Here is a 13503-nt window from a genome sequence, read left to right as displayed (position 1 = left end):
TTAACATTGTAAAAAACATACTACTGCCATGATAAAAGAAAATCTACTATCTGCATTTCAGTTTTGGGCACCAATTCACAAAAAGAACATTGGGGAACTGGAGAAAGTACAGAGAAGGGCAACCAAACTGATACGAGGCATGGAGGAGATCAGCTATGAGGAAAGATTAGAGGAACTGAACATCAACATGTATAAATACATCAGTGGTTCATATAGTGAACTCGCTGTAGAGTTATTCACCCTAAGGTCATCACAGAGGACAAGGGGACACTCTTTACGTCTGGAGGAAAAGAAATGTAATCTCCAAACACAGAAAGGTTTCTTCACAGTAAGAGCTCTGAAAATGTGGAATAGACTCCCTCAAGAGTTGGTTCTGGCCAGCTTAGTGGATTGCTTTAAAAAAGTCCTGGATTCTTTCTTGGATACACGGAATATAACTGGATACTAACATTTATAGGTAAACTTGATCCCGGGAATATTCGATTGCCTCCTGGGGGATCAGGAAGGAATTTTTTGCCTTGCGGGAGCAAATTGCAGCATGCTTTGCTGGGTTTTTTTTTGCCTTCCTCTGGATCAACTGTGAGTATAGGATTATAAATTTTTTTTTTATGGTTGAACTGGATGGACTTTTTTTTTTTTTAATGGTTGAACTGGATAGGAGGCAGTATGGCTGTGCCTGCCTCTTATCCTACTAAAATCCCATGGACACCTCAGAAAATAGATTTCAATGAAAACTGTGGGAAGGACACTAAGCAAACGTTTGCAGCTTGGGGTACATTGGGGGACTACCGATTCCGGGCTCTCAGTGATAGGGCGGTCTTTGTGCTGGGAGCGCGCTGTGTGGCCCACTCCCAGCACAAAGAGAGGTACGCAAATATGCGGCCCCACGGAAAAAAGCCCAGTTCCATGAGGCTGCATATTTGTGTGACATCGGCGTCATGGGGTTAAGAAAGGAGGAGGTATAGGTAAGAAAAGAGTTTGGAACTAAAGCTTTTAAAGCGGAAATACACTGTATCTGAGCACCACAAAGCAAAATCACTATTTAATGAATTTTTAATATTCAAAGCGAACTCGCCCATCCGTGTCTCTATGCTTTATTTTGCTAAGAAATCACTTTGAAAACACCCCCTTGCATTTCTGGTCATGACCATCTTGAGTAAAGGAAGAAGATTTCTGTATCAACTACTTAATAAAAATCCATCTGCCCCTAGCTTAGGCATGCATGAAGCAGGGTGTGCTTAGCTGTGAAAACCCCTCCTCCCCTCCTGAAGACACCTGGGATGTATGACATCATTTGCCTAGGCATGGAAACCAGGAAGCAAATGAAGAAATGTAAAAAAAAATCAGTTTAAGACAAGTAAATATGATATATACTTTCCTATCTATTGACTTATGCGATCAGCATGAGGATTAAAAAAGACAACGTTGATTGAGCGAATGAAGTTCCACTTTAAGATACTTGCACCATCTAGTGCTTACAATTCTGTATAATGAACTATTCTGAAAAATTATCAACAGCATCCATTTCAAATATTTTCATTAATTGTACAGATTGGGTACAGACCCTTTCACCAGACTGTTTATTGAAACAAAATCCCCCCATAAGATTACATGTACATTTAATATATAGGGTGTCTTTAAAGTCACCCTTCATAGGGAAAACGGGAAATTGTAGCTAAATGTACCTTTATTTACTAAATATTCATTACAAAATTTTGCAAAATATGTGCAAAATATTTTGTATGTGTTCAACACCTCTTTCTGCACACACACAAAGTCTTCTCCCACACTCATAATATGAGTTTGTTAACTTTCCTACTCTTCCAACAGCTACATAAAAGTTTATGTATGGAAGGGACAGAGGAGTTCCACCCACAAGCGGAAGTTCCATTTTAATGCTTTGTCCCCCGCTCCCCATTAAGTATTGGCACCTTTGGGGAGGGGGTACCCGAATTTGACAGGCGATTTCAGCGGAAGTGGGAGCGGGTACCTAAGGCAATCGGAAACAGAAGTTGTCCTCCCCCCCTCCCTCCTCGTAGTCTTCTGGAACATGTGACAGGTCCCAGAAGACAACGGGCCATTCACAAAGCGCAGCGTTTCTCACACATACACAGTGGGCACCCGGCTGTGAAGCCGCAAGCTGTCACAGCTGAGTGCCCACACTGAAGATGCCGGGGAGAGAAGATGGCCGGTGAAACCAGCCGTGGTGAGGACACCGCTGGCGCTGGACCAAGGGACAGATAAGTGTCTGTATTTTAAAAGTCAGCAGCTATAGTTTTTGTAGCTGCTGAATATGGCCAAAATTTCAGTATTTCAAATATATGTCAATATATTTGGGAACAATATTTTTAAAATATATTTTTCTTCCATGTGGGACAGGAGGTGTGTTACAGGCCAGAGCACCAGATTATTATTATTATACAGTATTTATAAAGCCCCAATAGTTCGCTCAGCGCTGTACATTACAAAGGGGGACAGAACATGTGACAGAACAATACCAATACAATGCAAAACATGAGGGGATTGAGGGCCCTGCTCTTTTGAGCTTACAATCTAGGAGGGAGGGGTGGCACAGGAGGAGATAGCTGTGGGGGATGAAAACAGTAGGTAAAAAGCCTAAAAAAGAAAACGAATGCAGCCACCACATCTAATGATTGGTAAGCTGCAATATATTCCGTTTTTGGTTTTGGGTTTAATACCGCTTTATGTTGATGACAATGTCTCTTTAACCTGCTCTGAAAGGTAATGTGTCTGGTCATACTTACACAACAAGTAGAAGAGGATAATGTGCCGTGTTTATAAAGGTTGCTGGCTTGATAATCTGCATTGGCAATTCTTAAAGAAAAAAAAAAAAGAGAGAAAGAGAGAGAACATATTAAGGTTCATTTCAGGTTTGGGATTGAATTGGCACAGAGATGTCCCTGGTTTAGTTCAGGTCAAATTAAGCACAAAATCATTAAGTGAATCAGCCAGTCAAGCATTCGTAAATTGAATTGTTGTTAGATCTATTGTTCTATCTTGTTCTTTACGATTAACAATACAAGCGTCATGTATCAACTTGACTGTTAACACCATACCCATAACACATTTGCTCTTGTGTCTCTTAACATCACAGACAATGTTCCTAAAATTAAAGGCAATGCCCTTGAGCAGATGTATTTCTAGGAAGCCTCTAGTATAAATGAACTCAGAATGTTCAAGAAAAAAAAGACACGGCTGAAACAAGCAATACAATTAACTTTTAAGACGTGTTCTTTATCTTCCTAATTTAGTTTGATCTTTCCTAAAAGGAAAGCAGTAATAACTGTTTACAGAGTACAGTAGCAAAGCCTCATTTTAAAGCAGACACTGAAATAAGTGAGCTTTAAGAAGGGCATTGGAGAAATTATCCTTAAGATCCCAGTACTTCTTTAGATTACTCCATCTTTTAGTTGTTTTATTTGCAACTGAATGGCAAGAATACACATTTATTCAGATTAGATCAAAGCACAACATGGCTTAAGGCTAGGTTCACACCTATGCACATTGCATTTAAGCCATTTCTGCATTGCGTTTTGTGTTGTGTTTTTGCACCTGCATTGTTTACTCGTTTTTGATGTGTTTTCTTTTTCATTTTTTTATTTTTCTTGTTGCTAGGCAGATTTAAAATGCAAAAAGCATAAAAAAAACTCAGCAAAAACGCACTACATACTTTTCTGCACTGTTTCCTTTGAAGTCTATAGAAACAAAAAAAGCTAATTTTTGCATTCAAAAAAGTCCCTGAACCTTTCCAAAAAAAGCTCCGGGTGAAAAATGCGGAGATGTGAACATCTCCCATAGGAAATCATGTTAAATGGACTGTACCGCGTTTCTGCAAAACACTGAGAAAAATGCTTAGGTGTGAACCCAGGGTAATGCTTATTGCTTTTCAGCAGCCCTAAAGTGTTTGTGTACCATAGGAAAAATTAGTGTAATACCCCGTATACACATTTAGAATATCGGACAAATGATCTTCCATTTTTTTCTCTCCATGCAAGTCTCATATCAAAAGTGATGAGGTTACTAAAGTTACGAAAATTCTGTAATGACAGAATAAAAATTCTGAAGAATGTAATGTATTTGTATTGTATTTTCAGACGACTATTGTACTGGTCAAACGAAAATCATTTGAGCTGGTATTGTATGATCTGGTATTGTACGAAAATCATATGATCCAGTATAAAAAATTTCCTGCTGGTTCCTTCTATTTTTTTTGAAAGGCTGCTGTGTACTAACAATCAAATTATCATACGGTCGCTTTAAAAGTGGAATTTTTCATACAATATTCTGATCATGTATATGGGGCTTTAGGCTCTGTTCACACCAATGCGTTTTTTTGTGCTTCTTGCAGAAACACACTACAGTCCATTTAACATGGTTTCCTATAGAACATGTTCACATCTATACTTTTTTTGAGCTGCTGTGTTTTTGGAAAGGGTCAGGGACTTTTTTAAAGGCAAAAAGTAGGATATTTGCTACAACAGAGTTGAAAGGAAAATCTGCTGAAATGCATGGTAGTGCGTTTTTGCCGCATTTTGCATTTTAATTCTGCCCAGCAAAAAAAAAATTCTGCTTTAAAAAAAAAAAAAGAGCTGAACACAGACGCAACATGCATTAAAAACGTGTCAACAACACAAAAAATGTGTAGAAAAACACAAAACAAACAGCAAAAAGCACTGCAAAATGGACTAAAAGCAAACTGCATAGATGTGAACGAAGCCTTAGGCTGCCCATACATAGGTTGATATAAATAATCAGTGCTCTTAATGTCAAGCTTCATATATGGTTTTTACGGCATTTCTGCTTTCATGTGTCTTTGCATGACCACTTCAGTGCAGGTGGTGTCTCAGATCCTGGGCTGTCTCACCCATTTAATATACCTTTTTTGTAGGCCAGTATGGTGGCCTACCATAATGATTGGTCAGTAGTAAAATTCAGGAGTTTGGCTGGTGTCAAACACTACCAAGAGGTGTTAAAACTGCCATCTTGCACCAGTCCAAGATTTCAAGCCTGGGATTGGAGGGTCATATAAAATGTATGTGTATGCACCCCTAGCTATTTCATTGTATCGCTGCAACATATTTCATACTTTTATGAAACTTACACATTTGCTTATATGCTTTGGACATGTCCCATTTACAGTACCCTTAAACCAATATTACTGTATCATCTACAGATTAACAAAACTAAGAAATCAAACTGACATATAACACAGCCATGTTACATAAAACAACTTACTGTAGTCATCCAATTGAATTTGTACAAACTCTGAGTAAGGCATTTGTCTGTCTTCCATCACATCTTTCACCTTGGAGTTGTTTTCTAATTCAATTAGACCTAAATCAATATAATTAAGATGATTAGAAATATTGCTCTGGGATACACATAATTCTGATCTGATTAGTAATGAAGACTATATGGAAGGCATTTGTTTGGCCATACATGGCTTGCATTTTAGACAATTCCTGCTAAATTGGCCTTAATTCGAGCTGTGGTTGGTCCTTGACAAACTTTGAATGAAAAATCAAAAGAGCCAGATTGAAAACTGCAATAACAATAAACAAGCAGAGGGTGCTCTGGCCTAGTGCATTATCCTTTAAAGTATTTAATGTGTAAAAAGGTAAGTATTAGTCCTCATGCACACTGGACGTTTTTATAGCTGCTGTTTTAGGCTTTAGATTTTTTTTTCTACAGCTAGTAAACCCCCAGCATGTTATCCTATGTGTCCATGCACCCATAGACTGTAATCAATGTTTTTTGGCTGGGACATTTTTTGGCTGGAAAAAAACCCCCAGGACTAGTAGTGGGTTTCTAGAGGAGTCTTTTAGCTGTAAAAAAAATTCTAATTCTGAAAAACGTGGCAAAATGCCACAAACCGGCATTTTCGGACCTTTTTTGAAAAAAACCCAAAAAAACGCAGATTCGGAAAAACACAGGAAAACGCCACTAAATGTGGCAAAACGCCACTAAACACTAATGCAAAAATTAAAAAAAAAAAGCTGAAAAACTCACATTTTTAAACATGATTTTACACAGCTATTGTTACCAGCATTATCAAAACGTCCCATGTGCATGAGGACTAATACTCACAAAGTAATCTCATGAGTACAGCAAAAACAATCCGCAAACATCAAGATGTAACAGAACGAAGGAACATCCATCAGAGCGCAGGAGGATTTCAGTTTATCAGACTGAAAACTGTCAGACAGACAGTGACTGCATTCAATCAGTTGCAGTCACTTTTACAGTATTCAGGCAGCCGCATATGTCAGCTGTCTGACTACAATAGCTGAAAGGGAAGATTCCTCCATCTACCCTGTGGATGGAGGAATATGTTAGATTTTTTTTTTTGGTCAGTCCACAGGCTGAATAAGAGAAATCTAGGTGTGTATGGCTCGTCTACGTTGTAGGTAATCTGGAGTATGGTTTTTATTATAAAAATATAATGCATTTCACTGAGTAACTATCTCAAGTTATTTTTGCAGTGAATGTACTCATATTATGTGAACCAAAAGCAAAAATGGTGGATGCCGCTAAGATTCTGAAGGTGCCAGCTAGGATGGAGCTTGTCCTGGCTCCAAACTTCAGTGTATGGGGAAGAAAATGTCCTGTGAGCTGCACATCACTGCAAACTCAATGTGAGAGAGTGACTAAGAGAAACGTGTTGGGGTGTGTGGCCTGGTGGACCCTGTGGCCTGGTTGGAGCCTGGGCTGGGGCTGTTACACTCTCTCACATAGGGCTTGCAGTGATGTGCAGTTCATAGGACATTTTCTTCCCCATACATTCATTTTTATGTGTATATTTTTATATGTTTGTTCTTTCATATTTTTATTGTATTATTTGTAGACCCTTATAGTTTAGCTTTTACATGCAGGCTAGATTTACTATTACGAAGACCTTACCTAATTGCTTGGCAACTATTGAGATAAGATATCAGTCACAAGGCAGTGTATTGAATTTGGTGATTTAGCCGACTGATAGGGGTCGGTTTACTAAAGGAAAATGGTCTATTTTCTTTGCAAGTGAAGTTGAACTTTGCAAGGGAACTTTACCCAGAGCTTAGTGAATGTGACGAAATTACGCTTTGCAAAGAATACCCAATCACATGCAAGTGAAAAAAACAGTATGTGGATTCACCTCATTCATTAAGCTCTGGGGAACATTCCCTTGCAAAGTGCAACTTCCCTTACAAAGTGAACAGTTTATTTACCTTTAGTAAATTAGCCCTTTAGACTTGCATTGGGACAAGGAGCAGTAAAGAGCAACCATCTTGCAGCACTACAAAAGCAGCACATATAGAGGTCCCATGTACATGTGCACCATATTTACAAATGAAACATACTTAAAACAACTAAAACATATTTTTAACATTTTTTACATTAAGCTGTATACCTAAAAAAAAACACTTGTACTTTACCTTTTTTGCACATTTTCTATTTCTAAGAATACTGTATCATGAGACATATACAAATTTGTGCACTTTCCCTCCATTGTCTATCTGTACACTGTAGTCACAAGGCTTCATCTTTATTAACTCCCGAAATTAAATCTCATCCACTTACAGGTCCTATTTATTTACTGACCAGTACAGAAACCGTAAGTTCGATCACTAAAATCTCTTAAACGTTTTGAAAGAATACCTAGTGATTCTACTATGAAGGTCATTGTTCAGGCACTTCCTGTTATAGGGTGACAATGCTCAGTGCCACTTTAATAGCATCATGGGCTCCTGGGTAAAGTAATGCTTTGGGGCCCCTGTCAGGAAGATAGTGAATTGGTAAACAGTGTGGAAAAATTATGCTGCATATTGGGTGTGGCTTTTAGTCTGATTAGAAATTTTAGTCTGATTTTTAATTTTTTTTATATTTGTATCCATTGTTTCCCAACGCTGTTGGGGGGGGGGGTTTGGTGAGATACCAGGGGTCTAAACAGATACAAGAGAAGGGGACAGAGAAAGGGACTGAGAAAACACATTTCCAAGTTCCGTTCTGCAGCTCCAGCTGCACTGCAGATGAATGAGCAGGAGACAAATTTTCTATGCTTCAGCTATGAATGAACACAGTGAGAAATCGGTACTGATCACTCACTGCATTCATTTAGGAAATCAAGGTGCCGGTAAATGACATATTTACTGGCCCCTTCCCCCATTATTAATCCTGAAGATCCCCCTGTGTACCTGCAGCTGCAGGAGGGAGAGGAAAGTAAGGGGGGCACATAGGGGGTCCCAGGCAGTGGGGGGAAGCTGCTAGTGGGCAGGAGGGGGTAATTAGTGTGGCAGGGGGAATTACTGGAACCAGTGTTTTGTGGCTCTCCCTGCAGCAGCTGAAAGCCAGTGGGAGGGAGTAGGAGATGCTGGCTTTCAGTTGCTGCAGTGAGAGCCACACAGAAAATCGGCTCCAGTTGCACCAACCTTTGCACTGGTCACCCGCTCTGTCCACAGGCAATTCCCCCTGCTGGGAAAAACTGAAACTGCATGCACCTGGGGTCCCTGAGCAATGCCCAGACATGCCCGTGCGATAATACAGCCCTGACAACACTCTGTCCCTATCACCCAGCTGTGCCCCTGTGTTGTCGCCCTGTTGAAGGCCATAAGGGACAGTTTTAACACATATTAGCCTGGCATACTCCACTGTTGTCCCCTCAGGAAACCTGCCTGGACAAATGTTGTGCAGCAATCAATGAAGAGCATGAATGTAGATAGATGAAACAAAACAAATAATAAAAAATTAAAAACAACTATTTCATGTTTTAAAAATGTGTTACAATGCACAGGCAGCACAAAGTCTAAAGGATTATGTCCCGCATCACAACAGCATGATTTATTCTAGGAAACAATTGTTCTAGGTCTCCCCAAAGGCATCAATCAGGTTCAAAGCTTGGTTCTTCAACTGTCATTTTCCACAGCAGGTTATAAATAGAATTGGTGGCTATCTGAAACAGTACTTGATGAAAAAAAAAATGATAAATGACCCCCAATAAGTTGGAAGTACAAACCGTTGGTCCTAGAAAATCCCTGGGATTTTCAAGCCTCAGTTCAATGAAATTGAGTCACGTAGTTCAGTGTAATATACACACCACAAATCCCTACTCACGTTCCACTATTAAGGTCATTATGGAATGCCCTTTAAAACAACAATTCTGTACTGATGCAAGTCTTACTCACTATTGACTAACCATTTGAAATCATTATTATAAACCCAAATATTGAAAGCCAGCACTTTTTTAATATTGATTTTCCCACCATAACACAATAGTGTATATTGTTGAAAGTGGAATGAATTTTCAGTGTCTTGGTATAGAAAATCTAAAAAGGTAAAACATAAATAAAAATAAAATAAACCTATAATAGATTTATTTTTTTTATGAAATGAAAGTGTAAAAGGCTCAATTCTTTATGGGTTTCTCATTTAATTAAAACTAACAGAATTTGCTTTATCAGCTGGAAGATGCCTGTCACTCAGGGGACTTGAGCAGAGTCTTGTGTTTGTTCCTATAATTGCTAGCATGGATAAATAGTTATGGCTTAGAGGAGATTGGCATATCTCCTAGAGGACACTCTTGTTCAGTTTTAGGGCCACTGGGAATGCATTATTCAGTGGAGCAGAAATTGCTATTTCTCAGTTAAATATGAACGCCCCATAATATTCTAAAGAGAGTTGCAATTAGCCATTATCAACTTATTTATTCTATAAAAACGTAGAATATATCAACAGACGAGGCATGGAAATGTCCAGAAAGGAATTGAAATACTCCCAGGAAATTGTGTGAACAACAACTCCATTAATTTTTTTTAAGTAAATATTAACATCATACTATGGCATCACAGCACCATTGATATAAACAGAGATAAAAACAAATTAGCAACAGAAATAGTCATGAAGGATACACAAACTTTATTTCATGTTGAGTGACATGAATAAGGAGTGCCATACGTTTAGCTGTGAGCCTATGCTTTGCCAGTCTGCTGTGTGACTTATCTTTGGTCTATCTTTAAAGTGTATACAGCCAAAACTTTGTAAAGTTCCAGATAGAATAGGGAAGGTTTAAAACTTCTGCCAGTTTATATTTTCTAGTTTGTGTCCCTTTGGGGAAATTTCCCTTCACTTCCTGTTCCGAAGGCACACCAAGAAGTTAAAGGAGAAGTACAGCCAAAGCGCTTTTGGCTTTATTTCTCCTGTGGATCACAGGAGTGCTGTTTGCTCTGCACTCCTGTGACCCATTTTCAGCTGTGAGCGAGCTAAAGCCTACGTCACTCAGCCGGTCCAGGCCAGGGAAAGATCCCGACTTTAAAGTTGAGCTCCACCCCAGAGTCTGGAGTGGCACCTGACTCAGCCAGTCAGCGATCTGCTAAGAACCTGAGCCAGCCGCTCTCTCCCTCTCCACAGCCCAGTGCTCCACTGGGAGCACTGGGGGGGGGGGCAGAGCAGACAGTGGTCACTGACACTGACACCCTTAGAGCCGGAGAGGGATGGCTGCATCCACCTAGGTAAGTATAATTTGGAAACCCCCCCCACACACACACACACTTCTCGTTTAAAGGATATCTCCCAGAACTAGGGCAATTGTCCTCTTAGACAGACGTATCCATTGGAGGATTTTCTCTTATCTTTAGTTCTGGGGACAATTTTCCCCTCACTTTCTCTTTCAATGACAGTAGTCATCAGGACAAACAGAGTGGTGAATCTCAGTGGTGAAACTAGACATTGTTTCACCCGGGCAAAAACTCAGTTTGGCGCCTCCCCCCTTCCCCCAAAGAGGACCGTATCAGTAGGGCAGAGGTTGATGTCAGTAGGACTGTGGATGATGTCAGTCAGTAGGGCAGAGGTTGAGGTCAGTAGAGCAGTGGACTTTGTCAGTAGGGCAGTGAAAGGTGTCAGCAGGGCAATGGATGGTGTCAGCAAGGCAGTGGACGGTGTCAGTGGTCAGTAGTTTTTATTATTTTTTTATGATTTTTTTGTTTTTCTAGAAAAGTTTTTTTTTTTTTTTTAGGAGCCCTGTTGGGGGGGCTTTGGTGAAATATCAGGGGACTAAACAGACCTCTGTTCCCCCTTTGAGACAGAGAAAGGGACCTAGGACAGATTGCCCAGTCCCTTTTTCTGCAACCTCAGAGGCATCCCCATGGGTTGGATTCTGGGACATAGGTCAGGACAAAGCTGCTGCAGGACAACTGTCTAGAAAATGGAGCTGTCCAGGGAGATCTGGGACACTTGGCAACTATGGGGGGCAGCTTTCTGAAATTTGCTGTAATACTGCTGAGACAGGTGGCAAGTGATGGGGAGAGATGATGCTGTGGTGTCAGTGAATATAGCACCAGGGACCTGGGGCAACCACCTGGGATTCAGGGCATTCTTTTGCAAAGATCTATTATTAATGTCATTAGGACATTAGGTTGCTATTGGAGATATCATCATAATATGTATGAAGATGGGGAAAATTGCTAAAGTAATCATAGGTGCTGTGAATTTACTTCTTTTATATTTCTTTCTTGGTAATATGAACATGTGGATATTTATTTGGACTTACTTTATTATAGTTTGTAATAGCTATAAAATGTTACTAAACCCACAACAGTAAAATCAGTCTGTATATGCAGTAAAGCATGCTTGTTATACTCACTGTGGAACCTAAGCTGTTAATCCTCCGCATTGTGTAAAAAGGCTTTTTGATCCTGTCTTTTCTGATCCTCCCATTCTTCTATTGTCCCCAAGCCAGCCATCTGCTGATAGTACATAGCTCTAGGAGTCACTCTGCACATGCTCAGTTTAGTGTGTATTTGAAAGGTTTGGTTTTTTTCGGGAGGGTGCATGTGATCAGCACAGGGCCAATCAGCACTGTCCAGACAGAGGGTCAGGGGTTATGCGGCCTCACAGGACAGTCAGAGCAGAAAGAAAACTCCTCCTACAAGCTTTAACCAGTGCTCTGCTGAACACTGATAGAAGCACATGACTGCTCTAACTGCTAATGAGAAAAGGTATTTAGCAGTAGTTACTTACTAAAATAATTGAATTTCCATGTTCTGTGTACTGTGGGAGACCGGATATAGTGAATGCAGGGTCCTGGGTTTAGAAACACTTTAAAGGAAGCTTAAAGGACCCAAACTTGCTCAGATCATGGCTTTTAATCGTCTGCATTTAGGCGTCACTTTACATGATGCCCTGTTCAGACTCACAGGGTCATATTTATAAAGCAATTAATATGACATTCACCTAACCTTTAATGCAAATGACGTTTCCTGGTGAAAGTGGTTTCATATACAGTCACAACTATGTGAATGTTTAGTGAATTTCACTGCTATATAAATAAGCACTCTTAGTACAGTTCCTCACACATTCACCTAAATCACCCCATGGCACCCTAATCTCCAAATATCTATTTTAAGATACCCATAAACAATAAAGGGCAGTCTAACGTGCTGGTGCAAAAAATCTTCTGGAACCCCTTAAGGATGAATTCATGTTGTTGCGCAGGTTAATGCCATCACTTTGTTTTGCGTGTTAACGTATTATCTTATGGCGGGCTTTTAATATTGAAAGAGATGGCAATGCAGTGCAGGTAAATTTTAGCCTTCTGTTCACGTTGTTCACTGCATCTGTGTGTTGGGTACTAAGTACAATGAATGGTAGTGTACTATGATGCACATATAATCAGGGGTAACATGCATTACTGTAATGCATTAATATAAATGGGGCCTAAATGGTAATGGCTTTGGACCAACTTTCTTTTAATTTTATTATGGATTTGAAATTAAAACTCATAGGGGGAGAGCTTGTTCAATTAAGCTTTGACAATAAAACCTAGAAGCTGACTGCTTATTATGCACAGCTGTGCCAGATTCTGTGTGCACCAGTTTTAGTGACTCACCCCTATGTTTTTCAATTTAATATGTAGAGACAGCACATATATAGAGACAGCACAGCAGAACCCATCTGTTTACTGGCGGTCTTTATTTAATGGAAACACAGACAGTGCCATCCAATAAAAGGAGAGTCACTCTCATGACTCATTTACTTATGTATCATTTTTTCATCCTAAGTTATTGAGCTCTGTAAACCACAATCTCTTTACTACAGATGACACTGACAGAGAAAAGCATGTGAGAAGGTGCCTACAGCTCCAACTGATGGCTAAATAAACCATATGCATTTTTACATATTTACACTCATCTCAATTTCTAGTCAGAGCACCTATAAAATACAAAAAATAAAAGTGGCAACCATTAATAACTATAGAACTAGCTGCCACATGAACATTCTGTCAAGATTTCATAATTTATGTATTAGGCAGTGCTTCGTAATGTGTTTAAGCTCTAACGTCTATGAGATTTTATATTTGTCCAACAAATAGATAGAGATAATATTTTTGTAAAAATGTTTATTTTTTAAATTTTGACTAAAGAAAATATACTGTATACATAATCTCTACAAATTTCCTTTAAAACTTGCTGTCCTTGATTGCAGGTGAAAAGAGGGAAGGAGGGGAAGGTG

General features: G+C 39.5%; 1 protein-coding gene across 3 annotated transcripts in view; it reads right to left on the bottom strand.

Moving 5' to 3' along the window:
• Window positions 1-13503, bottom strand: part of DPP6 (dipeptidyl peptidase like 6) — a 1666940-nt gene that overhangs the window by 45890 nt on the left and 1607547 nt on the right. For all 3 annotated transcript variants that reach the window (XM_089692326.1, XM_089692191.1, XM_089692252.1), the window contains exons 18-19: window positions 5257-5355; window positions 2766-2835 (exon numbers count right to left, since the gene is read on the bottom strand). In XM_089692326.1, the coding sequence (XP_089548452.1) occupies window positions 2766-2835; window positions 5257-5355 (169 nt within the window). The remainder of the gene's footprint in view (window positions 1-2765; window positions 2836-5256; window positions 5356-13503) is intronic.

This window comes from Staurois parvus, unplaced genomic scaffold, assembly GCF_062004578.1.
Source record: "Staurois parvus isolate SC_StPar_1 unplaced genomic scaffold, SC_StPar_1.0 ptg000005l, whole genome shotgun sequence".
Taxonomy (NCBI): domain Eukaryota; kingdom Metazoa; phylum Chordata; class Amphibia; order Anura; family Ranidae; genus Staurois; species Staurois parvus.
The sequence above is the reverse complement of the archived record's forward strand: the minus strand, read 5'-3'. Positions and strand labels throughout refer to the sequence as shown.